Source organism: Lissotriton vulgaris, chromosome 12, assembly GCF_964263255.1.
Source record: "Lissotriton vulgaris chromosome 12, aLisVul1.2, whole genome shotgun sequence".
Lineage (NCBI taxonomy): Eukaryota > Metazoa > Chordata > Amphibia > Caudata > Salamandridae > Lissotriton > Lissotriton vulgaris.
In genome coordinates this window covers 263,882,735-263,909,729 of record NC_141700.1, presented here as the reverse complement: position 1 = coordinate 263,909,729, position 26,995 = coordinate 263,882,735, and the positions used below count along the sequence as shown (strand labels likewise).

Sequence of the window (26,995 nt, the reverse complement as noted above, 5' to 3'; positions counted from 1 at the left end):
TTGCTCCCGACAGCGGTCTCCGAGGAGACCAGGAAGGCTCTTGACGTCCCCCTTACGGCGGAGGAGCTGGGTGATGCGTTGGGACAGCTCAACACCGGGAAAGCACCTGGGCCCAGTGGCTTCCCGAGCGAATTTTATAAAAAGTTTCAGCTCCAGCTGGGGTCACATTGAAGAAGCGCGAACGCAGGGTAGATTGCCACCTGACTGGTGACACGCCGAAGTTGTGGTCTTTCAGAAGCCGGGCAGACCCCCAGATAGCCCCGCCTCGTACCGCCCAATATCCTTGTTAAATATAGAAGCTAAAATTCTGGCTAAGGCTCTAGCGAACCGACTACTTCCGTATGTGACGGATCTGGTACACCCGGACCAGGCCGGCTTTATGCCTCGTAGGGCAACGAGGCACAGTATCCAGCGGGCGCAAGCGGCAGTAGATGCAATGGGAGCCACAGGGGAACAGGCAGCTTTGCTGTTAGCAGATATAGATAAAGCGTTTGATTCAGTGAGTTGGACGTACTTGTTTGCGCACCTGCCTCGTCTTAACCTGGGCCCGGTGTTCCTTTCATACATAGAACTTCTCTATACTGACATTACGGCTTCAGTGTGTGTCGCTGGGGCAGTCTCCGAAAAGTTTCCGATTGGTCGGGAGACCTGGGCGGCAGATGTTGGTCCCCTTGATGAGGATGATTGGAGGGAAGCCCTGGAGTCCCCGCGAGGGACTGCTGTTGGGATGCGGCTTAGGCTCATCCAATTTAAGTATTTGCACAGAGCCTATTACACCCGTGAGCGGCTGTGGAAGGCGGGATTGATTGGTTCTCCGGAGTGTTTGCGCTGTGGGGCCGCAACGGTTATGCTGTTGCATAAGGTATGGTCGTGTGCTCGATTGACTGGTTTCTGGAGGGGCGTATGGAGTTGCCTGTCAGAAGTGCTGGGCTGAGATCTTCCCCGCACCCCTCAACTAGGGTTGCTTCATGTACTGGAGGGTGTCGGTGGGAATATATATAAACGCCACTTGTTGTTCTTGGGTCTGGTTGTGGCCAAAAGGGACCTGGCCTGGGCCTGGGCATGGAAGGGAGTACGAGCCCCCCACTGTGTGCATGGAAGGCTGGACTGGATTACTTCATGGGATTGGAACGCCCGGTCTTTGAAGCGAGAGGATGCCCCCGTAAACACTTTAAGATTTGGAAGCGGTGGGCGGATTATAGGGGGTTGGAACTGGACCCCCCAGTGGAACATGACTGTGTCATGCCGAACACACTACAACCACAATGTACAGTACTTGCTAATCTCACGTGCAGAGGGTTAGGGAGGGATAAGGGGTGGGTAGCCGGGTAGTTGGGGGTGAGGGTTGTTGGGTGGGTGGCGGGGGAGGGGAGGGGGGGTTTGTTTGTTTTTATTCCTAAGACCTGCTTCTCCTTCCACTGATTGAACCGAATACTGGTGATATAAATGTACCATGATGCTTGGTGGTGATCTCCTGACTGTGGGGAGCCACGTGTCTTATGCTGCTTAATCACTTAATAAAATTTTGTTGTGAAAAAAAATGATTCACCCATGCTTCACCTGGGATGGAACAACTGATCGGAGTCAGGAACTGATCAGAACAACGAAGGTCCTTGACAGCGGCCCAAAAGGCGATTCCCTTCTTTAGATCAGCTGCTCTGGCCAGTGCATCCCAACGGTCTTCGAGGATCTCTGTTTTCGAAAGTTTATGATCTCTCTATACCTGCGTCTTGCTTCTCTCACTTCGATGGGACGATTTTGTCCTACGCAGTTCCCTATTTGCCACTGAATACTCACGGTTGAACCATCTGGGGCCTAATTCAGTTTCCCTGTGAGGTACTGTTAATAAAGATTTAGAGGCTGAACAGATCTTTACAAAGTCACAGACGGCCTTGGGATGAGGAACCATGTCTGACAAACATAAGTTAATAGTTTAATTCCATTTCATATCATTTGAAAACAGAAACTTCAATGATTCCGATCGCATTGACACACAGCATCTGCCACGAAGGATCTAGTCGTGATTTTCAGCAAATCAGAGAGAACGCTGAAAAACATAGTCCGTTTTTACAAGTAACAACGTTTGCTAGAGTTTAACAAAGTGCCGCTACAAGCAGTAGGAGAGGTTTGCAATCATTTGAAGGCCCAGAAGAAGGGCTTTTGGCTCGAAATGCATTGGGCAACAATGAAAGAATGGAATCATTGAAGTTTCTGTTTTAAAATGATCTGAAATGGAATTATACAGGAATTGAATTAAATGTAAAGTTTATGGTAAAATATTTAATTTGCGCTGATGGATTTTTTAATTAGTCAGTTCAAGAATTGATTGTGTGCACAAAAAGTTTTGAACAAATTGTTGTATAAATATTTTGTAGATTGATAAAATTGGTTGTAATTCACATTGAGCAAATGTGCATAGTGGTCAAGTCTATATGACTTGAAGTAGGTTGGCTGCCATCAATTTAACCATTTTCTGCCCTGTGAACCTCATTCTTGGCTGGTATGAGTGATTCTCATCTCTTCTCCTACAGGACAAGGAGAAGGGCATATTCAACATGCCGCCATCATGGGTGGAAGCAATTGAAGTGTCACCAAAAGGTACGCCTCACAACCATCCATAGCTCATCAATATCTCTTCTCTTTTCTTTCTTCTTCTGTTTCTCTCCTCCAGTCTCTTGACCATTCCCTTTATTTCTTGTCCTTCCTTTCTTGACATCTTTATTTTCAAGATGAGTGTCCATTTCCTTTGTCTTTACACCCTGGCTCTGCCAGCGGACATCAACTGTGATTAAGAATACCCAGTGCCCTCCATATTTTACAGTAAACCAAGCAGCTCAATTAATTTTGAAAGCTCCTAACCCTTTTGATGGCCTTTATTGGTTACCAAAACACAACAAAGTAACAGTAATTGTAGTTGATACTTTGATAGATTTTCAGATTATTGTAAACCAAAATAAGCCCATTCATCTCCCAGGACTACCTTTCCATTTCAGTCTTTGAATAGAAAACAGGTAGTTTTCTTTAAATAACCCTCACCCACCAGCGTTTCCCCTTGGTGGCACGCTTCATCACTGGGTTCTTCCCTTTCCGCTGTGAAATGGGAGCACTTTTTGATATATACTATGAAGGATGAAGAAACAAATAGTGTAATTTTTTGAAACATGGAAAAATTAAAAATGCCTGGCTAGTAGGGAAATAATCGTATTCATGTCTCTATCAGACACTTCAACTGCAACTGAGCAAAATAAAAGAGATCAGAATAGGTCTTTCTGGCAACTATGTGAAATGGATGGCAAATAATTTGAAGCATCCCAAAGCCATTAGATAATATTTAGTAGTATTAATTGATACAAAAAGGTAAACACGTTTGTTTCAGGAATACCCATGGCACATTCAGCAAGAAGGAATTTTACTACTATTGTCCATACAAACAATATACTTATAGCTGAAATTTGCAGAGCAGCTACCTGGAGATCAGTACACACATTTACAAAGAAAATTCCTGGTTCTCCATCATGGAAACCATTGGTAAAACTGTGAGGTCATCTTTAAAATTATTATTAATGCCTTTTGCTAGCCTCAAGAGTAACTGAGATTCTAGTTATACATATATATATTTTCCAGCAAAGTCTGGTCAACCTAGTGTATTAAAAGAAATGTGTGTTTTTGTTCTGTGTAAAGCTGTACTGCCTATCTTCCTAATTACTTCCTCTTTTCGATTTGAAAAAATAAAAGGTTCATAGAATGATAAAAACACTTTGTTGATATTAGAGATTCATGAATGCTGTTAAACAAAAAGAAAAGAAAATGTACCTAAGATGGACCTATATGTTTCAAAAGCTGCTTTTCCTTGTAAAGTCGAATGGGATCAGAGGAGGAGCCTATTGATTATCCTTGACTTCAGCTCAGATGCCCATGATGCTCACTTTTCCTTTCTTGCAATAACTGCAGCTTTAAGAATCAGTTCTATTTATTAATTCCCTTCTGATCATTATTGTGCTTCATTCCAATAAGTTAAGGTAGCCCTGATCAGCAATACTTGCCAAAGATGGTATCATATTGGTACCAAAGCCTGTAGGAAGTCTGATACTTTTTTTGTCAAGCCTCTTGCTTCCATTTGGTAAAGAATCTCTCTAGCTTGGAATGAAATATTCATACTTCTGTTTGGTTGGAGTTAGGATCCTTCCACAATACCCGCTAGCACTTCTTGACTATGTTGCAGAATGATTTTGAGGGAACAGTATGGAGACCACCCCTTTCTGGAAAATGTGTTCAGCACATCATTTTCTGCTTCTTTTCAGTGAAAGATGATCTCAAATTTAAACCTTTGTGTCTCGTAGCATGCAAAGATTAGAGTTTTTGGCATCATGCAATTTTCTCTTGTGTGCATATACAAATATGCTATTTGCCCAGATGTGCATACATTTGCCAGTATTTCGTAGCATGAATTCTTGCAGCATATATGATAATACATTTTGCTCTCAATCAATCAATCAATCAATCATATCATTTGTAAAGCTCACTACTCACCCGTGAGGGTCTCGATGCGCTGGGGTGGGGAATACTCCTACTGCTCGAAAAGCCAGGTCTTGAGGAGTTTTCTGAAGGTCAGCAGGTCTTGGGTCTGCTGCAGGGGGATGGGGAGGGTGTTCCAGTTCTTGGCGGCGATGTGGGAGAACCATCTGCCGCCGGAGGTCGCTATTTGGAAGCGGGGGACTGTGGCGAGGGCGAGGTCGGCGGAGCGGAGCTGTCGGTGGGGGTGTAGAAGCTGAGTCGTCTTTTGAGGTACGTTGGTCCGGTGTTGTAGAGTGCCTTGTGTGCGTGGGTGAGGAGCTTGAAGGTTAACCTCTTGTTGACCGGGAGCCAGTGCAGGTCTCTCAGGTGGGGTGTGATGTGGCTGCGGCAAGGGATGTTGAGGATCAGGCGTGCAGAGGCATTCTGGATGCGTTGGAGCCGTCTGAGGAGTTTGGGCGAGGCTCCTTGTATAGAGGGCGTTTCAGTAGTCCAACCTGCTCCTGATGAGGGCCTGGGTGACCGTTCTTCTCGTTTCAGTGGGGATCCACTTGTAGATCCTGCGGAGCATGCAGAGGGTGTTGAAGCAGGAGGAGGAGAGGGCGTTGACCTGTTTAGTCATGGAGAGGGTAGAGTCGAGGATGATCCCTAGGTTGCGTGCGTGTGTGTTGGTGTTGGAGCGGTTCCCAGTGCGGTCGGCCACCAGGAGTCGTCCCAGGCCGAAGGGGTGGATCCGAGGATGAGGACCTCCGTCTTGTCCGAGTTCAGCTTCAGTCGGCTTTTCCTCATCCATTCAGCAACGACCTTCATTACTTTGTGAAGGTTGGTTTTGGTGGTGTGGGGGTCCTTGGTGAGGGAGAGGATCAGCTGGATGTCATCGGCGTAGGAGATGATGTTGAGGTCGTGCCGACGGGCGACGTGGGCGAGCGGTGCCATGTAGATGTTAAACAGAGTTGGGCTGAGGGATGAGCCCTGGGGTATGCCGCAGATGATCTCAGTGGCTTCAGAGCGGAAGGCGGACGCTCTGTGTTCTGCCGGAGAGGAACGAGGTGGTCCAGTCCAGGGCCTTCTCTTGGATCCCGGCGTTGTGGAGGCGTGTTCATAGTGTCTAGTGGCAGACCGTGTCGAAGGCGGCTGACAGGTCCAGGAGGATGAGGGCCGCCGTTTCTCCATTGTCCAGCAGGGACTTGATGTCATCGGTGGCGGCCATGAGGGCAGTCTCGGTGCTGTGGTTTCTGCGGAACCCGGACTGGGAAGAGTCTAGGATGTTTTTATCCACGAGGTAGCATGTCAGTTGTTCGTTGACGGTCTTCTCGATGACCTTTGCCGGGAACGGGAGCCTGGAGATGGGCCAGAAGTTCTTGAAGTCCTTGGGGTCTGCCTTGGGTTTCTTGAGTAAGGCGTGGATCTCTGTGTGCATCCAGCTCTCCAGGAAGGTTGCTGTCTAGAAGGAGGTGTTGATGACTTTCTGGAGATGGGCTGCGATGGATGTGCTGGTTCTGTTGAAGATGTGGTGTGGGCATGGGTCTGACGGAGATCCGGAGTGGATGGTGTTCATGATCTTGATGATGTCGTCGTCTTTCATGTTGGGCCAGGAGAGCAGGTGGTTGGTGTGGATGGTGGTTGTGGGGGCGGAGGTCTCGGTGGTTGTCAAGGCGGTCGTGGCATTGAAGCTGTCGTGGATGTCTGCGATCTTGCGGGCTCTGGACTGCTTCAGAACCCTTTCTGCTTAGGCCTGGGGTTTTCTTCACCCTACACCCTTGGAGGAACTTCTTCGGTATGTATCCAATGAGGGGAATTAAACTATTGCGCTACCTGTAAGGTGGTATTGACAAATTGTGCTGCATAAACAGGCCATCTTCTTTGGACGGCAAAAAAATGTTGTTGATGTACTGTGGTACTGTTGACTTTGGTGTTAGTGATGGTTGAGGTAGGATGCCGGGAGGGGTGCAGGTAGGGGGAAGCAGAGAGAACTGGAATGTAGTAAGTCAACAGCCTCTTAACCGAGCCTGGTCTATCGCAGTCAGTGAATATTCACGGTGCGAAGATCTGCAGAATTTATCATTAATGCATTAAAGATGGGTCTCTCTTATTTCTCTTGCGCCAAATTTTATCACCGCACATTCTTCATAGGAAATTTCTTAACTACTGCACTATAAATAAAGTTTTAAAGAGAGTTAAACCACACAACATATATCTTATAATTAATGTTAAGGAGCACTAGTGGACGGTAGGAGCCCAAGACGGTTAGGCAGATATGAGCAGGGCCTTGCATAAGGATCTAGGAAGGGAGGAGGCCAAGAGGAATGCATTGTAAAGTGTGAGCAGTTGGGGGGACAATACCAGGGCAAATACTTTGTAGTATTCAGCTGGAAAGTCTTCTGGCCCCAGGGGATTTCCCATGGCTAGGGCTCTGATGGCTTCATGGACCTTAAATAGAGAGATGGGTTCCTCTAGCTCTGTGCACTGCTTGGCAGTTACAGTGGTAAGCGAACTGTTAAATAGAAATCTGCCAGACGGTCTGGGTTAGTGCAACTGACCGACTCGTATAATAATTTATAGTGCCTAACCTTACTGAACACCCAACCCATGCTATTCAACTTTTAACTCTTGCTTACTTTCTCCCCTGCAGAATTCGAAACCAGGAGTCCAGAGGGGAAAAAGGTGATTCAGTATAAGAAGTCCAAACTTGAAAAGTGGGCACCGTACTTGTTGGAGGATGGGCTGGTGTCGCGCCATACTGTCTATGAAGACAATGAGTGTAAGATGAAGAACTCTGGTGCTGGCAAATAAATTCAATTATATGGTAAATTCAGTTGTTGGTGGCCTCACCCACCAAGGCCAAGAGGGATTTGCCCTAAGTCAGCATTCTGTTGTGAACAGAAGGGGACCGATCCACAAAGTTACGTTTAAAATGTTGTACCTTACATATATTGTTAATTAGATTCACACATATCTGTAATTTGCAATTGTTTTCCAATTCCTTTGCAATTCTGTAGGTCTCATCCGTAATGTGAGCATGGCATACATAATGTAAATTAAGAATGGGAACAGGGGGCCGGATTCATAGAACTACCTTACGACAAAATCCTAAACTTACTGCTTATGGTATTCACAGAATACACTTACGATTGTCCTAAGATTACGTCCGCACTCGGGCCGGAATTTCCGCACTCAGAGTGTAATCTCTACAACTGGAGTGGAAGCTCCACACCCAGAGCGAAATTTCCACCATTGGGCCAGAATCTTCGTTTTAAGGACGGAATACCCACAATGCATCAGATATAGTCAATTAATGCCAGATTGTGGGTATTCCGGCCCGATGGTGGGAATTTCGCTCCGGGTGTGGAGCTTACACTCCGGGTGCGGAAATTCCGGCTCAAGTGCAGACGTAAACTTAGGAGAGTCGTAAGTGCATTCTGTGAATACCATGAGTAGTAAGTTTAGGATTTTGTTGTAAATTAGTTCTGTGAATCGGGCCCATTTTTCCCAGGAGATGCAGTGTATGAAAGGAAGAAGATTCCACCATATTGATCTGTGTCTTGAAGGAATTTTTTTTCAAATCAATATGCGTAAGAAAATGTGCATATAGTGAATTTCTGAGGAGGTTATTCACATATAGCTTGAACGTCCTCAGACCTAAACTGGATTTTGGGGTTTGGTAGTTCATGGATCTTGGCCACTACTCAGCCAGCCTCCTCCACCCACCCTCCAAACAGAACTCCACAGTAGTGCGGTACCTCCAGGCAATTTACCACAAATGCATCAGCACCTGCAGCATCTGAACCCCAAGTATGCCAAGCACCACTAAACCGGTGAAGTGTCCAGATACACTGATAGGAAAATAATTCCTGCACTCCAAACTCCCCGCATCTCACTTGAGTCATGCCATACTCTTAATTAATTGTTTATTTTGGATTAAAAATCCATAAAAGATTCAAAAAGATAAAATGGCATTTCGTAGATATACAACTAAAAACATCCATATGTATTCTCATAAAACACTTCAAATAATTAAAATGGTCAATTATATCCCAGTCAAATTATACAAAGAAATTCAAGTGCTGGATTCCACAGGTTAACATTCCAAACAGTCTTATCTAACGGCTTCTTTCAAAATATATTGCACTATATGAATCCTATACCTAATACAATATCCACCTTGGAAACCTGAATTGTTTTTTAAAGCTCTATCCGCTGGTTCCGAATTATCCATACTGCGTGTACATATTTCCCTAAACTAATACCAATCACCACCTGTGTATCTGTTTTTAATATCCTAAGTGCTGGACCCAGTGACCTTATACCTAGTAATCTACAAAGGGGGGATGATCCATTTTATCCTTGGGGCTTTATAAGCCACACAAAAAATAATAAGTGGCTTGGTGATTCAAAAGCAGTACCACAGACAGGACAGATAGTATTGGGGTTCTTAGGGTTTGCCCATCTAGCTGTATATTCTCGCGTTGGCACGGTCCCATATCTGAACTTTCGATATATTTGTCCAAGGAGCGAGCCCTGGATGACATCTAAAGAAGGTTCATACAGAGGGACAATCTTATGATCAAGAAAGTGATCTGTTAGACACCCTGGTTTACTGTTCTTTACTGTTTCTCGCGTGAAAGATTCTCTGCACCGCTCCTGTATTAATTGCCTTGGTGTCAAATGAGAACCTTCTGGAGAGTCCCAAAGGTTCTCAAGAGCAATGGATTGGAACATTTTCTTTACATACAACAACCATGGAATCCTCAGATGGCCCTCTGGTTTTAGAATCTCTCTAAGTGAGCTCTATAGGGCTCCAACTCTGGTACTGACCACAGCCTGTGCCAGAATAATAATTGACGCGCCTCAGTAGTAAAAAAAATGGGATATAATCCCATATCTTGCATAACTGAGTGTTTGGGAGCTCTAGGGAAAGTATGTAATCCATATGGGTTATCTCAAGTGTATCTAAATACCCCACATTGGTACTAAACTGGCTTAAACCAGTTCTATGTGCTTGGAAACTACAATCCTCTATCTATATCTATACTCTATACTACTATTATAAAGAGAGAACTGTGTCCTTTGAGCCAGGTAAACTCGAAAAGTACACCACCAATCCAAACACCCAAAACATCTTTGAAAACCTCAGGGCAAGCAGAAGGACATAGGCTATATAAAAATAAAAAATATACGTTGTTAAAAAAATTAGGAATAAAAATAAAGTAGTCCCTTGCAAGTAGTGCCGGCCGCGACATCTGCGTGATGACATCAGGAAAGAACCTGGGCGTTTTAGTACTGTTTCAGCAAAGGGGACTACTTTTTCTTCGTTTTATATCTGCCCCGTTTTTATAAAGTAATGGCTGATGCCTGCAAGGAAACTATCGCTCTTACTAGCAAGAGTCTGTTTATTCGTATTTTATAGCTCACTCCCCTTAGCTGGCAACACTGACCATCGGTGAAAAAACGGCAAAACGCTGAGGAAATCTCTCCGCGGGACTACAAAATGACATCACAGCGGCCATTTTTGTAGTTCCGCCGGCTCGCGATGTCAGTCCCTTCCTTGTGCATAGATCATCTCTTATTTAATTCCTCCTACGTAGATCAAGGTTTACATAAACCTCTTCCCTGATACACACATCTTTTCCTGACTCACATAAACCACGTCCCACCTTCCATACATTTCTTCTTAAATTGTATGCTTACCTCCTCTATCAGCATGCATGCCTTCACATCTTCTCTATGCATTGCCTACTTAATGGTGGCTAATGCATGCATCCGACGGAAGTTTCTGCCACATACCTCGTCTGGTATAAACATTTACTCTGCTTCGAAGGATGGCTCCACTCGGAGTGCATTTCTAAATCCCTCCCTTGTTGACCCTGCGGCATGTGAGGAAAGCTAACAGCCACAGGCCTTTAAAAGCAGGTGATGTTTGAAGCACATTGTAAAACTGGCTTTTGGTAATAAAGGGAAAAGGACAGAACATTGTAACGACAGCACAAGTTTGCATGGTGACTTAAAAGTGAGCAATTATTTATGGTCCCATATTGCCATCTTGTGGGCAGTATTGGGAACTACATCCAAACTGCACACTAATTTCATTATATGCATAAAAACACAGTACGTTATCTAGCTACGATTACAATTAGGGTGACCAGATTTTGAAAATAAAAGTAGAACTAAAGTTTTTTAGTCTTACTTCTTACTTCTTCCCTGAATAGCATGCGTCAACAAGCAAACGATAAACAAAGCTTTGTCCTACTCTATCCTTCTGCTATCATTCCAAATCCAAATAACTGACTAACCTATCCACCACTTAACATGTATTTGCATGTTTCACTATACTAATTCAACACTAATCCTCTGTGGGTCCCAGAGTAGCGTGCTACCCGCCGAAAAAGCGCTTTGACGCCTCGTCAGGGGTAGTAAGCGCTACATAAATGCAATTACAATACAATACAATACAATACAATACATATTCGTGCGTGCGTACCCTATACCCCAAACCTAGCCCTGAACCCTAAAAATACCCCTGTACCCCAAAATGCATACCTATCCCAAAACCCTAAAACTACCCCTGTACCCCATAGCCCAAAACTATATCTGAACCCTTAAAATAAGCAACCACCCAAAAACATATACCTCAGTACCCCAAAACATATACCCCTATACCCATACTTACCTTATCCAAACATAAAAAAAACATGCTTTTACCATTCATGCATTTACAACGAATTTCATTGTAAATGTATGCGTGGTAAAAGCATATAAAATGTAATGCCATGCGTTATAATGGCATTGCGGAGTCATGGTACTTTCATAATGAAAGTATGCGGAGTGATGGTATGCGGAAAGAAAGTTGCGGAATAATGGGTGTTTACCGTCCCCTGGTAAGTACATTGGTGGCACGGCGGCCCACATCTCCAGCAACATACTCATATTTTTTCACCACCGATTTGAAAAATGCACAGATCTCTCTCACTGATGGCCAGCACCGACATACACTTTTAGACACACCTCCCGCCACACGTTCTAGAATTGCGAACTTTAGAGCTGGGGAGCAACGTTCGAATCTCGGCATCAGCTCAACATCCTGTGATTCCAGGCAAATTGCTTTGTCTCCCCGTGCCTACCATAAATGAATGTGTTCTTCTGTAATGTACATTGTGCTCATGCCATGTTGTCGAGTTTGCGCTATATAATATTGCAAGGAAAAATAAAGTAGGGAAACTCAAGTTCACACACTACTGAACGCGCACTCTTAAGTGCATCAGCAGTGCACTGTGAATCGGAGCATTTCACAGGCCTGTCACAGATAAGAAATGCTATCAAAACGAAATCCTACAAAACAATATACTACTGGCCGGCAGCAATTCATACCCGGACAACGTCGGGACGGGCTGCTAGTATAATATAAATCAGTGAAATGCTTGGCCCACTTACAGTGTTCATTATGAAATGCAACTGAACTAACTGCCGAAGGACTGCTATGCGTCATTATGGACCAAAATGTTTTTGAGTCCCCCTGTTTTGCTGCATGTACTAATTCTGCCCAGACCTTAACCTCGCAGATATTTTGTGCTCTTTTAAGCTCAGCCTTGTAGTTTTTCAGAGCCTCTTGATATCCTAATTCCATGCATCCTAACAGTAAAGTTTTTGCTTTTCTACACTTGGCATTGTGCCAATGATGCTGTTTATTTAGGTTCCTAGTTTGTTTCCTAGATTCTCTGGAAGTCAAATCCTTTATCGATGGAATACATCCTTGTGAAAGTTTATAATTTGGCTAGGTGCTACACCTTCCTCAAGAAGTTTCTTCATTTTCTCCTTAGCAGTACCCTGGTTCATGTAAACCTGCTCTAGTATTTCAGGGTGAGCCTGAATACACTCCCATTTTAAGGCCTTTATGTAGTTAGTTAGGACTGGTTTCCCTAATAAACTATGCTTAATCTCTTCTATGTAGGATATAAATGGACCAGTGAGTTCCAACAGCAGGGAATTGTGGTCACTATATACTCTTCCTACTACTATCAAGTAGTCACCCATATAGGCCCAAAGGTGCAAGGAAATAAATATATAATCTATTCTACTTGTTTTATTTGCACTTCTAAAGGTTATTGCGCTTTCTTAGGTTGACATCGACCTCCCATTGCCCGCTCTTAGCCCACTTCTTAATGTAATAACCAGTCATTTTAAAGCTAGAGTTGAGCATTTTTTTACTTGGGAGATGGCCACTCTTGGAATATTCCATGAGACGTCCTGCTCGTGGATATGGATGGAATATGGCTATCCAAAGGTTCCATTGTAACATTAAAATTGCCTGCCACTATTGTGTAGGCTTCACAAGGCAGGGAGCTTAGCTGATTTTCAAAAGGATTAATGTCAAGGATTCCTTATGCTTGCACTAGGGTCTATTATAAACATTAAAAAGGTAGAGGCAGGAGTTGTCTTTACATAGTTTCAATTCGAGTAACTCGGTGTAGTTCCAGCAAGTAGGGTGGTTTTACAACTTAATGAATTTTTGTACCCAAGTTGCCATACTCTTAAGAAGAGGACTTAGTGGTGTGCAGCGCTTCTGCCTCGTGAAATTCCAGGTAGTGGAGGAAATCACAGGTGAGGCTGTGGCCCGTACACTGCTTGTAGCCCTTCTAGGTTATGACAAGGACGTCCCAAAGGATTACCGGTGACCTGTGGCCCTAAGCCTGCTATTGGCGCGACGTAGAACAGCTATGCGCTGGTTGTGGGGTCCCCTTCCCACTGTGAAAGAGTGACATACTGACATAATGCATTGCAATACCACCCAATCAGATGCTTACAACAATCTTATGCCACCTTGTAACTGCCCAAAAGGTAAATGGGGCCCATACCAGGAGTACTTGGCGCATGCGAGGAGTGATGAAGATGCGGATGGTGAGGCGAGTGGTGTCGTGTAATAGGTTCTGCATGGTGGCCTACCCTGCACGTTTGTCGGGCCCGTTACACCCCTTGTATGCGAGGGGTGGCGTTGAGATGGGGTAAAGACTCCTGTTTCACATATTATGTGCCAACACATGAAAGGACATCTGCGGGGAAAGCATGTATATTTGTGATGAAATGTCCGTATTTGCTGTTGCATACTGCTCTGTATGTTCAGCCTGAATCATAACCATGCTTGCTACAAACCTGTAACGATTTTTAATCTGTCACATGCAACTCGTCTGTGCTGGAAATGCCATTCTATATCTCCTGATTTTTGAACAAAATGAAAAGAAACTTTTTTTAAAGGAAAGAAAAGGAGTTCTAGACCTACATGTTGTTAATCAGGGGTCTCAGATTAGCTCTTATCTTTTTCCGGTGGATTACCGATGGATTCAAATCAGATGTTTGATCCAAGTGGGCAGCATTAGAGCAATGCAAAGCTCAACGAATGCCAAAGAATATGATCGAGCCACCTGCACAAGAAGTTGCTTACCTTATAGTTTTGGGCCCAACAACTTTCTTGTCAGAGAGCACTGGAACACAATGCCCACATTGCTGGTTTCAGCAGATGCATGCACGTCTCAGAGAATTCCTCCGTTCTCATGAAGGATTTCTTTCTGATGTCCCCATCTTGTCAGTGCCATACATGGGATATCATTTCATTGAGCAGTGCTTGAGCAAATGTACTTGCAATGAAAGAACTTTTTAGTTAAAATAAAAATGGTTTGTTGCTTTGCCCATTTTAAAGACTGCCACCTTCTCTTTAACTCCTTGTTTGATAGTTTTCAGGCTGGAAACATGCTTAAAAACAATTGTATGCATAGAGGCAAAACTATAAATTATTTTACTTAATGAATAACACACTTTGTTTTAAAGTTGCATAGTGATTCATTCACCTTTATTTCACAGAACTAGTGGGGTAGCTCTGGTGTAGGGAGTCTTTTTCTGGATTTGCTTCCCTTAAAATCGTGGTAGGCTTCTGATGAAACATGGACATCAGTAAGGGGGGAAGAAGGATGAGTACAATGGTAGGTGTCAGAAGGGGTGAAATAGTGGCCATAGTTGGGAGCATGAAGGGATGAGTTGCTATCAGTAGAGGTACAGTAGATGTAGAAGATGGGGCATAATGGTAGTAAAAAGAATAGAATGGTGGCACAATAAGCAACTTGATGGTAAAGAAGAGGATGGTGGATAAGCAGTAGGATGATGAGGGAAGAAGTATTACTCTGCTGCAGTCTGCAGGATGGCGTGGATATCTACATGATGGTTTTATCTGTGACGAGATACAGGGAAGGAGGTTTATACAAGAGCGGGATGGAGGTTCATGGTTTAAACGGCTGTGGGTGAATGAGAACTGGTGATGCTGAACAGTAGAATAAGAGGGAAGTGAGAACTAGAATGTGGGTGGTGGTAAATGAGATGATTTAAGTGATGGTATTTCATGTATGCAGTGTTGAAAAGTAATGAAATAGTAGGATTGCAAGTAATGGGGTGCAGTTGCTGCTGAGCTACAATCACATGATAGGAGACAGAGTATGAGAAAGGGTGAGTTGTGGGTTGAGATGCACAAAAGATGGGTAGGTGACAGTAGGATAGTGATGGAAAGCAAAGGGTGCAAACAGCATGGAAATTGATAGTGGCATCTGATAGTGGTTGCTCTTGTAAGGAATGAGAGAAGAGTTTTTTAAAAATGTCTATTTTGTTAACACATTATGGAGATGACTTTTAGGCAGATGGCTGGGCTGGGACTGTTGGAGGACTGGATTGAAAGAAATCAACACGGTGTTTGGATTGGTACGATTTGGTGAAAGTGAAATGGGGTGGGTGCATAAGTAGAATGGTAGGATGCTCCTACATGAGATGCAGTGGGGTATTATGTTAAGACACAATGGTCAGGTGAAGATGGAAAAATGAAAGGTGAATCTGTAAGTGGTAGGATAACTGTCAAATGCGTAGAATGGTGATGCTTATGGTGAGGTTATGATAGAACTGTCAGGAAGCGGGTTAAACAATAGGCTGTCAAGCTATTTGCTGCCGCCTCATGTTCCTATGACCAGCTGCACTATTTTGAGAGGAAACCATTCCTAGGGCCAGGCTGCTTTTGGGGCAATACTTCTCTCTTGTGACTTTAAGATATTTGGATTAGTAAATAACTACCTTGGAATTATAATTATTTGAGCGGGTAGAAGAAGAGAGGTCCACACTAAATGTGGTGTTTATTTTGTACGCTCTTCTAAATGGTTTTGCCAGGGTTTGCCTTCGTCGATCATACGTCTTATCCACAGTTTAAGCGTCTGTACAGTCCTCTGGTTTCTGAGGCATTCGTAAGGGGAATCCTTTCTTGCTTCAGGTTTTCCACCAACCAAAAGAAAAGAAAAGAAAAGAAAAGAAAACGGTGTGAGAAAACAGCTTTACTTTTGCACCATCACCAAACAGGGAAAAGGAGTGAGGAGACACCCAGTGCTCCTTTATGGGGAAAAGGTGTGTCTGTGAAGGGAGAGTAGTCGGGTTGGTTCTGTGGGAAATTATTCTGGCTTCTCACCGCCAACCTTCTTCCGCCTCCCAGCCCACCCCGCAAACCGTGCACACACCTGTGAGAGACACGCTCCTACTGGAGCGCGGCTGGGCGGTGAGTGGACACGTTAGCCTTCTGGTTCTCCTGTTGTCTCGCGTTCCCGCCACTGGGCTGTCAATACGGGAACCAGGGTGTCTTCTTCTTCGTCTCTCGGTTTCTCGTCTTGGGCTCTGCACTCGGCATCTTTACTCTTGCGGGGTCTATTCCAGTCCGTCCTTGCGTCCCATGCCTCGTCCTCAATAGGATTAGGGCTGATTACGCCGGGCCAGAGGGTGGAGTCTTCTGGATATGGCTCCCAGTTAGAGGGGCCACTTGTATCCCAGGATGTGTCTCGGTCCCTTTAGTGTGAACTAGTACGGGGAATCCGCCATCTGTAAAAAAAAGGAGAGGATCCAGGTTTCTATGAGCATGCCACCATTCAACCATTGTTTCGGTATGCCCACCGGCAATGGGGGCTCCATGACAAATTAGTAGGCCACAGTGTGGCGTTGACAGAGACTCCAGAGGTTGTACTCATTTGATTTTGAGAATACTTTGTGGAACATTTTCCTGTTTTTGATGGTTCAATGACTTTTAAAACACTGTTCCACATAAAAGCCCCAGGAAATCTTGAAGAGGAAACAAGTGTTCATTCAAAAATAAAAAAATAGTTCCTGTGCCTGCTACAAACAACAGAAGTGAAATAAGGCAGTTCAATTAAAAAGTCTGATTTAAATTAGCTAGGTTTATTAAGTGTGTGTGTATCAGAATAAAAGATTAGACAGTGAGAAAGTAGTCAATACCTTTTTCTTTGAAAATTTTGGGTGCCACTAACCCCAATTACATTTTCTAATAGAGTCTGGGTTTCCTAGTTTTCTTCTACAGAAATAAGTTGTTGGCAGTGTGGAAAAGAAAAAGGGGGTTTAATGATGATAATAGCATAGTGGTAATGAAGAACAATAGTGCAAAAAGGCTAGAGTGATGGTGAGAAGAATAAAATCCAATAGGGCACTGGGCTTATTGGAATTTAGTAATTTTGACTCCTCTGTCATTTCATTTTTAGACACTCAAGAGATGGAGGTAAAAGAATGGTTCAAGAATCGTCAGGACAAGCTGGAGATGAAGGCGATGAAAAGGAAAACTGGGACAACAACAGATTACTTTGCTCCTGGACGTGGTGAATCTCTAAGAGGTACATCTGCTCTCCAAATATATCGCTGCCATCCCTTGTGTACAGCCATTTTGTTATCAACAAGACAGTGTTCTTTGTTCCTTTCCCCTAATCCCCTTGTATCTTCCATTATGCTGAAATATGTACAGATTAACCAACGCTCTCTTTTACTGCACCTCTAGTCTTTTTCAGTTTCAGAGTGCCCAGCCCTGAGTGCTGTGCTAGCCCAAACATAATGTCAACATCTCTCAACATTTTTTCCCCTGCCTACCTATCTCGTATACCATGGGATATATAACATTTCCCTGAATATCGCTCCCTGTGCATCTAAAGCCACTAAGCAGGACATACATAAAGGCGACTGCCTTTCCCTGCTGGAATCTTTCACTCTATAATTGTCCTCCCTTATGCACAGTTTATCTTCAAACTACACAAATAATCTGTTATCACTGATTCCACCTCCACATTCCGATTAGTTGTGCTTGCTTTTCTTCGATATCAATACTATTGTCCTCATTCTCTCCTCTCCTCTGCTAAATCTTGTAGATTATCTCTCATACTCCTTCTCTTCCTATATATGTTTTTTGTTTGCAACTTCTCTAACTAGACTAGTGACCTAAACACTTGCAAGGAGCCAAAATAAGAAGGTTTGATTATTTAAGTTGCATATTGTTTTCATGGTTTGAATTTAGGAACAAATAGTGAGAATCACCCATTTTTTTAAAATTCTTTTTTATTGAGTTTATAATACAATACAGGTCATGATGGTGTCTATATAGATAGTTCCTTTCCACCCAGGAAGCCCCCCTTCGAGACAAGTGTACTTATGTCTGTCCAATATCTTGTCTTTTGCTCATCTGCATTTCAGCAGTTGAGGAAGTACACAGCTCTCCTCTGTAGGGAATCACCAAATAGTTTGAGAGCCCTCTACCAAGGGAACCTTACGAATACAACAAAAAGCCTTGTGAGGACCCTCTGTATACACTGAATTTGGTTGGAACTTTGTCATACTACTGGAACGATGCAAGACATTCTGTAGTGATTGCTCTCTTATTCTTATGCGTTATGCATTTCTCTGTATATTCAGGAGGTAGCTAATAAGAACACTAATCCCCACTATTATTCCATGTTTGTAATGAGTGATATCCCCCTGTATCATAGGTTAGCACTAATCCGATGGGAGAGGTCTCCCCTATTTAGATTTAAGTCGGGGATGGTCTGGCATTTAGCGTGCTTTTTATGAAACCGGTGTATGGGACACGGAATTACCCCCCTGTTCTTGTAAAGGCAAGGTGAAACAATCCCTGTTGCACTTTATGTTTTTTTTAGGTTTTTATCATCAATTTCTTCAGTTATGTCCTAAACCCTTCTTGAGAAAATTAACTTTACCGAAATGTAGGGTGGCGTTACTCCACCTTCAAATTTTAAACAGCCCATATATCTATTTTACCGTATGTGGTTTTCTCAATTTGGCCATTTACAGTAGAAAATCGATGGCGGGGAGACTGTAGGGCTCTTTGGCTGTTGTTGGTCCTGTGTTCTAAACTGCTGTATTTTAAATGGTTTAATCTATTCTATTGTACCAAGATTGGTATTTTGTGACAATTAGTGTACTGTTTTATATTGTGCTTTTAAGATCTAAATAAGATTGAATAATGATTTATTAAATTAATTATGCGCCATGCATAATTTAAAAGTTTTACACTCATGCAAAATTGATGGAAGTAGAGAACAGATTAATTTGTGCTATATGCAAAATCTTGTTTACTTGCCAAATGTAAGCATGATATCTTAAAAACTTTTGATCCTGTAATAATAATAATAATACTGGATTTTGTAGAGCGCGAACAGCTACCTCGCTAGGAGGTGTCCCGGCGCTAGTAGAACACAGATGACCTGGAGGCTAAAGATAGGAAAGTTAGCGGGGTTGGGTGAATCTGCTTTTCACAAAAAGGACAGATCCTTACTGCAACACTCCCTTAGGCCGAGGCAAGACCCAGCAGTCCCCCAAGTCAAGGTAATAACACCAATCCAAACTTATGGAATATAACACATATAAATTTATTAATACACTACTTCAAAAAGGCAGGCCAAATGCAATAGTCCCAAGTAACAAATGGATAATTGAAATAAACAGTCAAAATAGAATGATGCAGCAACATCCTGCCAACTCAAGCTCAAGGAGTTCAGTCAGGACACAAGTTCCATCACCATCCACAGCAATACGTCTGTTCTGTGGTGAACTTCCACCTGGCCCACGGAGGCCCCCTGCTTTAATACCATTTCTAACGTGAAACAAAGCTTCTAGAAAGCCTCACCCCTTTCTCATTGGAGAAAACCGAGCTGGCGACAGTCGAGAAAATTGAGTCAGTTATGCAAGCGCTGTCATGCACATAAAGAAGCATAAAGCAGAGCAAAATTTGAAAGCAAGATAACATGAGGCCATGTCAAAGCCAATAGCAAGCACTGCAAGGATCAGTGGAAGAAAAATCAAGGTACTGGGAGAACAAATTGGTAATGACACTGGAGGTGCCGGACTCTTTGCTGGTGTTTTGATGCAGAACGTTTTTTCAAGAAGAGAATCCAAAAATATTTATAGTCACAGATGTGTTACTGTAAGTTTGGTGAGCTCATCTAGGAGAGGCAAAAGTGAAAATCTCTTGGATAGTACTATAAAGGACAATTCACCTAAACAGGGTCTTATCTCGGAGTGTTACAGCTAGCTTAATAATTAAACAACTATTTTAAAAGTTATTAAAAATCCAGTTCAATGGTGAAGTTGTAATTTAATACATTTTAAGAAAAAGTAACTTTTAGAAAGTTACCTTTTCCATGCCTGAACTTACTAGAAGCTAATTTGCATTTGGTCTCAAACTTCTCCCAGCCAGGGATTAGCATTTTAGTTTGTGTGAAAAAGGTGTGAAATGCTTCCCAGAGTAAACAATAGGCTGAAATGAAGGGCAGACACAACTCATCTGAATCTCATCAAATATGCAAGAAGGGGGCTTTGAGCATTCTTTTTGACATTAAAGTATCAAAACCTGCTTGACATGTCTGCTGAGTTTACAAATAACACTTTGAGGGCACATGAAAGGCAGGGAACAGGATTGCAAGACAACTCTTGTGTAACCACTGTCTAGTTGTTGATGAACCCTGCTTTGTCCCATGAAAATGATGTCTCTTGAGTTTTACATATAGCATTGGGGGCACTCTTGAAAGAAAGGGAACCAGAATGCCAAAGCAAGTCTTGTGTATCCACTGTCTGGTTGTTCGTAAACCCTACATTTGTTCTACCAGACTTTAGTCTTTGGGTTTATTTGGGGTACAGTGGTTGACTCAAACTGAATGTTGGTGTTAGATGTGGGAGAACACTAAGATTGCCATAATACATTACACACACACACACACGTACCCAGCCCTTAAACCCAAAGTCGCGTATGGCCGAAGACTTTTGCCATTTATAAAATGCCAAAAATGGGTAGGGTTGGTCCTGGGGACTTTGATCCCATTGGTTAGGGCGTACCTTTGTGTCTTTCCCACCCACTAACTTTTGCCAGGTATAAATGTGGCCTCTCCAGGCACCCACTTTACAATACATTCTGGGCCTGCGGAAGACCAAAAGAGGATTGGGCCTCCTGTCTGTGACCTGAGAAGAGCCCTGAAAGCCTGGACCTGATCGCTCTTGTACAAAAAAGTAATCTTGACAAAGAAGTAATCTCAGAATGTCATAAGGCTGATCTCGTGTTCAAGCTACAGGGATACAACAAGCTACAAGAGGCCATTCCTACAACTGCTCAGCTGACCAGTGGCAACTGGACGTGGACTGGACCATGCTGTTGGGCTCTACTTGATACCCTATGAGTCTTTAAGTGCCTCCTATGTGGTCTTAGGGGTCTTTAGAAGTATACTTATGTGGTGAATTGGAACTTGCAGGGCTAAGTTAGAAGTTACAATCTCACCCAGACAAACTTAGTTGGGATATTCAACTCGCCGTCCATTGTGGTCAGCACCAAATTTCGCCTAGGTACCGGACTAGGTGACCACTATCATTGGCACATTATGCTTCTTGGCACTATTCTTACTTAAAACTTAAACATATATATATATCTCTGGTTTCCCCTTATTGGATTTTTGTAATTTTAGTGTAATTTTGATGATTCAATTTTACATTATGTTTTAAATTCATATTGAGACTTCTATTGTTTTTCATTTGTACTTAATTATTTTTTTAGTACTTCATAAATATTTTACTCCTTGTCCTAAGGTAAGCCTGTCTGCTCTGCGTCATAGCTACCAGGAGGTTGAGCTCAGGTAGATTTAGTGACATTGATGGTTCACCTTGACAAGGATTGTGAGTTGGAGTCCTTGAGTTAGATAGTCACCCTGTCTCCCCTCCAAATACCAATAATCTGAATTCTTACAGATTTGCTTCATCTAAAAATAAAAGATGCCCACAGAGAGCATACAGTTTTCCAGACCTGGGGATATATTGTGGATTTTTTGGTCAAAGACATTCTACTGTGACATTCCTCCTATACCACTGAGCCCCAGGGTGATTTGGAAACTCAAACGTCTTTGCGAAACATTGATTCAACAAATGTCAGTCAAAAGGTTTGGTGACTGCTGTACAGGCTGGATCTGCTCAGGTGTATGATTTACCATCTGAATCTGATGATGCTAAAAAACGAAGCCTTGTGAGTCAAGTCTGGCTTTAGGGCCTCTTGAGTCTGCTTACAAAATATCTGCATGCTTTTAAGAAGCAAAAATTTCTCCTGCCAGAGGTTACTGCGGTTTCAAGTAGAAGATGCTTTGCATTTGATGTATCTGGACAGTTGCGACCTGGATAGAGGCTATGACAAGGGTGCCAAGCCTTTTTATTTCCAATTTGCAAGATTATTATATATTTATTTATCAGCTATTAAGAGTTATGCTCTTTTTTTGTTATCCATCTAATTGAATATATATATATATATATATCATGTGATCAAGGCTTTTGGTAGCCGAAACGCCTCATGGCAGACTGGTGTTGGGCGAAATAAAATTCTGAACACCAAAGAAACGGATCTCGTCTTCTCCTTACTGTTTGGCTGCATGCTGATTCAATAGGACGACACATACCGCATATATATTTCTGGTTGCTTTCGCCCTGACGGACCCCGCCTCGACTGTTGGAAGCCGCCTTCAACCTGACAAACCCTGCTGCTCCGGAAGGAAATCTACAGGCTGGCTGAACCCCTTGTGAGCTGCGATAGAACGAAAACCGGTAACCGAGGACGCCGACGCTCGAGTCGGAGGACCCACGGCGGCTTGACCTCGTCTCCGGTGAGTAATTTGAGAGGCATACGCAAGACGGGGCAACAACTGAATGTAATTTATCGAGCATTTCCATTTCACACGCCCAGTTGCACTGAAACGTGCAGGCGGTTAATCATTGCAGTTTAAACCTACTAAAGGGAACAGGCACAATGTGGAGTCACGCAGTACAGGAGAGAGAGCAAGAAGCAGATGCGCTCTTTGATAATGTGGCCAAAAATAAAAGCAAGAATACCAATAAGAACGCGCAAAAAGATAACAGTGAAGAAGTTAATAAAGACGCCAACTTGGTATTGAAAAATCTGGAGAAAAAAATGCGAGCAGAGCTAACAAAATGGTGGGAAAGCAAGTCCCTGACAAAATATGTGGAAGTTAATCGGGTCCCTCGGGGCCTGCGCATACTATTAGCTCCCAGTTTCGAGCACCCTAATCCAGCAATGTTACTCGAGTGGGGGGAAAGTAACTTACAGCAATCCATGAACCTTATAAGGATTCTGATTCAGTATGCCGATATAGACCGTCTAGCCCTCGCGAGGGAAATTGAGGAAATGGAACAGGATCTCAGCAAAATGGAAAACCAGGACTGGATTTCTAAAAAAATGAATGAAATTAAGGAACGTTTGAAAAAATATGAAGAAAAAATAAAAAATAGAAAAGTACATAAATTTGCCAGAGACCTGGAGGATTATGAAAGAGGCCAGATCTACACTTTTGCAAAGAAGTATGAAAATATCCGCAAAATGAAAAGTACAACAACAACTAAACCAAATATCTTGGAGGCTAAACAGGCTACTGTGGCAGGAGACTCACCTGAATTAGATTCAATATCTCTTACAAGCGAGTCCAGTCTAAGCTCAGCAGGTTCAAGTTCGAGCAGTATGGAACCCGTGGATATTATTCCTGGTTTAGGTGAGGAAGTGGATTTTTTAGTACAGGACTGGTTGAAAACCTTGAGACCAAGGAAGGAAAGAAAGCAAGCCGACGAAGGCGGAACACCATTAGAAAAACCGCCCGGAGGAAACGCGAAAGACAAGCCAAAAAAGAGGCAAAACTACTGGCAGAAAAAGAAACAATAAATGACAATACGGTAGTTAACCTCAGCACTATGACGCTCACAAAAGCAGAGGAACAATTGCTTTCTTTGGGTCTAAACTTTTGTCCGAATACTAACTTTGATTATGCTTCAACACGTGTAGACTTATTTTTGTTCATCCGAAAATTAAAACTTAAGAAGTTTCATGCCCTAAAAAATCTGGGAGAGGACAAACAAAACAACCAGGGAGCCTCCAACTCCTCCGGCTTGCAGGTCGGAGAAATACCAGCATTATGGACATTACACGGCTTGAACAATGAGGATGAGTTGAATTCCCAAGCACCGACACAAGTGAAATTAAGAGAACTGAATTTATTACAAAAGGGTGCAGGGGAAAGCCCTTTCAAACCGAAGTCCACCTTTATCCCACTAATGCCGAGAGACTCAATTGATGTCTTCCATGACCGCGTCGTGGAGGAAATAAAAGAATTAAACTGTTCCATCAATCGCAACAGAAACTTCATTCCAAACCAGCGACAAGCTTCTTTAAACAAGTTAATCAACAAGCTAGCTAAGGATGCTTCAATCATCGTTAACAAATTTGATAAAGGGGGCAATGTGGTCCTGTGGCCTAAGCAGCAATATGATTCAGAAGCCAATAGACAGTTGAATAACAATGAATGCTATGAGTCAACAACCTGGAGTAAATATAATAAAGCGAAGGAGAATCTTAAAAAAGAATTATCTAAATGGAAATCTGAGGGTTTATTATCAAATGATGAGCACAAGTTTTTGTTCAAGACTCACCCAAGACTACCCTTCCTTTATTTATTACCGAAAATTCATAAGAATACCACTCCAGTTCCAGGACGCCCTATAATCTCGGCGATAGGGAGCATGACTGAGAACGTAGGCTCATATATTAACTTCTATTTACAGGACTTAGTCAAGACCATGCCCTCCTACATAAAAGACACTGGTGATTTTCTACGGTACCTCAATAACATATCTTGGTCAGAGGAATGGATTTTACTAACTCTAGATATAGAATCTCTCTATACTAGTATACGTCACGAATGTGGTTTACGTGGTGTTGAACATTTTCTAAATACACGTCCTGCTGAATATGCTATGCACAATAAGATGTTGTTGTCTTTAATTTCATGGTGCTTAGACAATAATTACTTTTCATTTGAAAAGAATATGTATAGACAGAAACAAGGGGTAGCCATGGGGGCCTGCTTTTCTCCAAGCTACGCGTGCTTGCATGTTGGGTTTTGGGAAAAGCAGGTCCTCATGAAGGAACACAAGGCTACATTTGAAAACAATGTTATTTCATGGCTTCGTTATATAGACGATGTTTTTGTTATTTGGAAGGGCAGTATGCAAAGTGCACAAGAGTTTGTTGAATTATTAAATGTGAATGATTTCAACTTACATTTCACTTCAAACATGAGTGCCACAATGCTAGAATTTTTGGATGTCCAGGTACAAATAATTGATGCAACTTTAACTACCACAGCATATAGAAAACCATCAGCTGGGAATGCAATATTGCATGCATCAAGCGCTCATCCACGTCATTTAATAGCCAGCATACCCTACGGGTAACTGTTACGTCTCAAGCGGATTTGCAGTACAACAGAGCAATTTAATGTCTGCAGTCAATCATGCTTGGAACGCATGCGACAGAGAGGGTATAGCGAAGAGATCCTAGAGAGAGCCATGACAAAAACTAATGAGAGACCTAGAACTACCTTGTTACCCTGCACCAATGAGTTAAATGTAAATACAGCAGAAGAAAATAGTTCTCCAAGACTTATCACCACCTACTGTAGACAGGAACGCAAAATACGTCACATCTTGAACAAAAATTGGCCCATAGTTCTTACTGACCCAATCTTGAAAAATACGTTATCAGAACGTCCGCAAGTGACATTCAAAAAATCTAAGAACGTAGCTAATCTCTTATCCAAAGAGATTCCCATTGGGTCTACTAGTATACAAACCTGGATGCCCACAAGTAATGGCTTTCGCAAATGTGCAACTTGTAGGGCTTGTAAGTTTGGAGCCAACACTGCCACATATAGCACCCCGTTCAAAACCAAAGAACTACCGATCAGGGGAAAATATGATTGCCGCACTGAGTACGCTATATACGTCCTCACCTGCACATGTGGCTTACGCTATGTGGGCAGTACAAAAAATCCTGTGTACATGCGTATCCTACAGCACATTTGTGCAATTATCAATAGTGACCCAGCCTACCCGGTTGCCAGACATTTTAAAATAAGTCACAAAAAAGATGTTAATTGTCTGACTTATTTTGTCATTGATCAGGCACCGGTTTTAAAGCGAGGTGGAGACAGGGATAAAGCGTTAAGGCAGTTAGAGACCAGATATATTCTGAATCTCAACAGCAAGCATCCAAATGGCCTTAATGACAGGGAGGATATGCATACTTTCCTGTAAACCTGAGTATATGCTATCAATCTTGTATCCCATCTTGGCATGTGGTTATATATGTTATTTGGGTTAACTGCATCACCATTGAATGTCATATATCAGAATGCACAATTTGAACAACTACTTAAGAAGTACCCACTATGCAACTAGTATAAGACTTGCAATTGCATCTCTCTCCTTTTTTATCACTTTTTTTAACCTTTAAATTTCTTGGTTGCACTTTAATCACTCAGCACACTTACATTTGGATTGTAGGCTTTCATCACGCTTGGTTGTTTGACCTCATGATAGTCAGCATAGCACTAGCACTTTATTGATAGTATGGTCACATATATAACAACACGACATCTAGATGTGATATTTTAGACAATGCATGAGGACAAAATTATAGCTAGTTACACTAGATGTATAGTTATTTCACTAAAAAATTGCCATTTGCACATTTATCTTTTAGCATAATATTTATTATTCGATGCAAATCATGAATTGACCCTTATTTTTATATGGTCTTTTATAAAATAATTTTTTAACATATTTATATGTTATTTATTTATTGCAATGGAGTAATGTATTGAAATACTATATGAATGTGTATATTTATGTCTGTACTAGTTTTAGTGTCATCCTTACCATGCTGCTAGTTCTAAATTTGCACAAGCTAAAAAACGCATTTATGCTGCTATATTTTGTTTGTTGTAAATAGAATGTGATTAAATAACATACTTTGTTGTGCAATAGAAAATATGCTGACATAAGTCTAAGGACACCCTCAGTAAGCTACCAAGTGTTTGTTTTCCATTACCTTACACGAAGAATCTATTTTCTATGTCTATGGTTTTAACACGTGGTGGCATCACGATAAGAAAAAAATTGAGTGGGTGCTCTATTTAAAGTGACCACAACTGCATTTCCGTTATGTGATCAAGGGCAGTCCCTGCCCGAAACGCGTCATGCCTGCTGAAACTGCGAGAAATGGATAATAAAAGCCCGTTTTAACACTCACGAA

At 42.4% G+C, this 26,995-nt stretch overlaps 1 protein-coding gene across 2 annotated transcripts in view; it reads left to right on the top strand.

Annotated features, from left to right (window-relative positions):
- The window catches only part of DRC7 (dynein regulatory complex subunit 7), a 193,886-nt gene that overhangs the window by 95,298 nt on the left and 71,593 nt on the right, over positions 1-26,995 (top strand). For both annotated transcript variants that reach the window (XM_086945007.1, XM_086945008.1), the window contains exons 9-11: positions 2,532-2,598; positions 7,145-7,273; positions 17,070-17,198. In XM_086945007.1, coding sequence (XP_086801133.1) covers positions 2,532-2,598; positions 7,145-7,273; positions 17,070-17,198 — 325 coding nt within the window. The remainder of the gene's footprint in view (positions 1-2,531; positions 2,599-7,144; positions 7,274-17,069; positions 17,199-26,995) is intronic.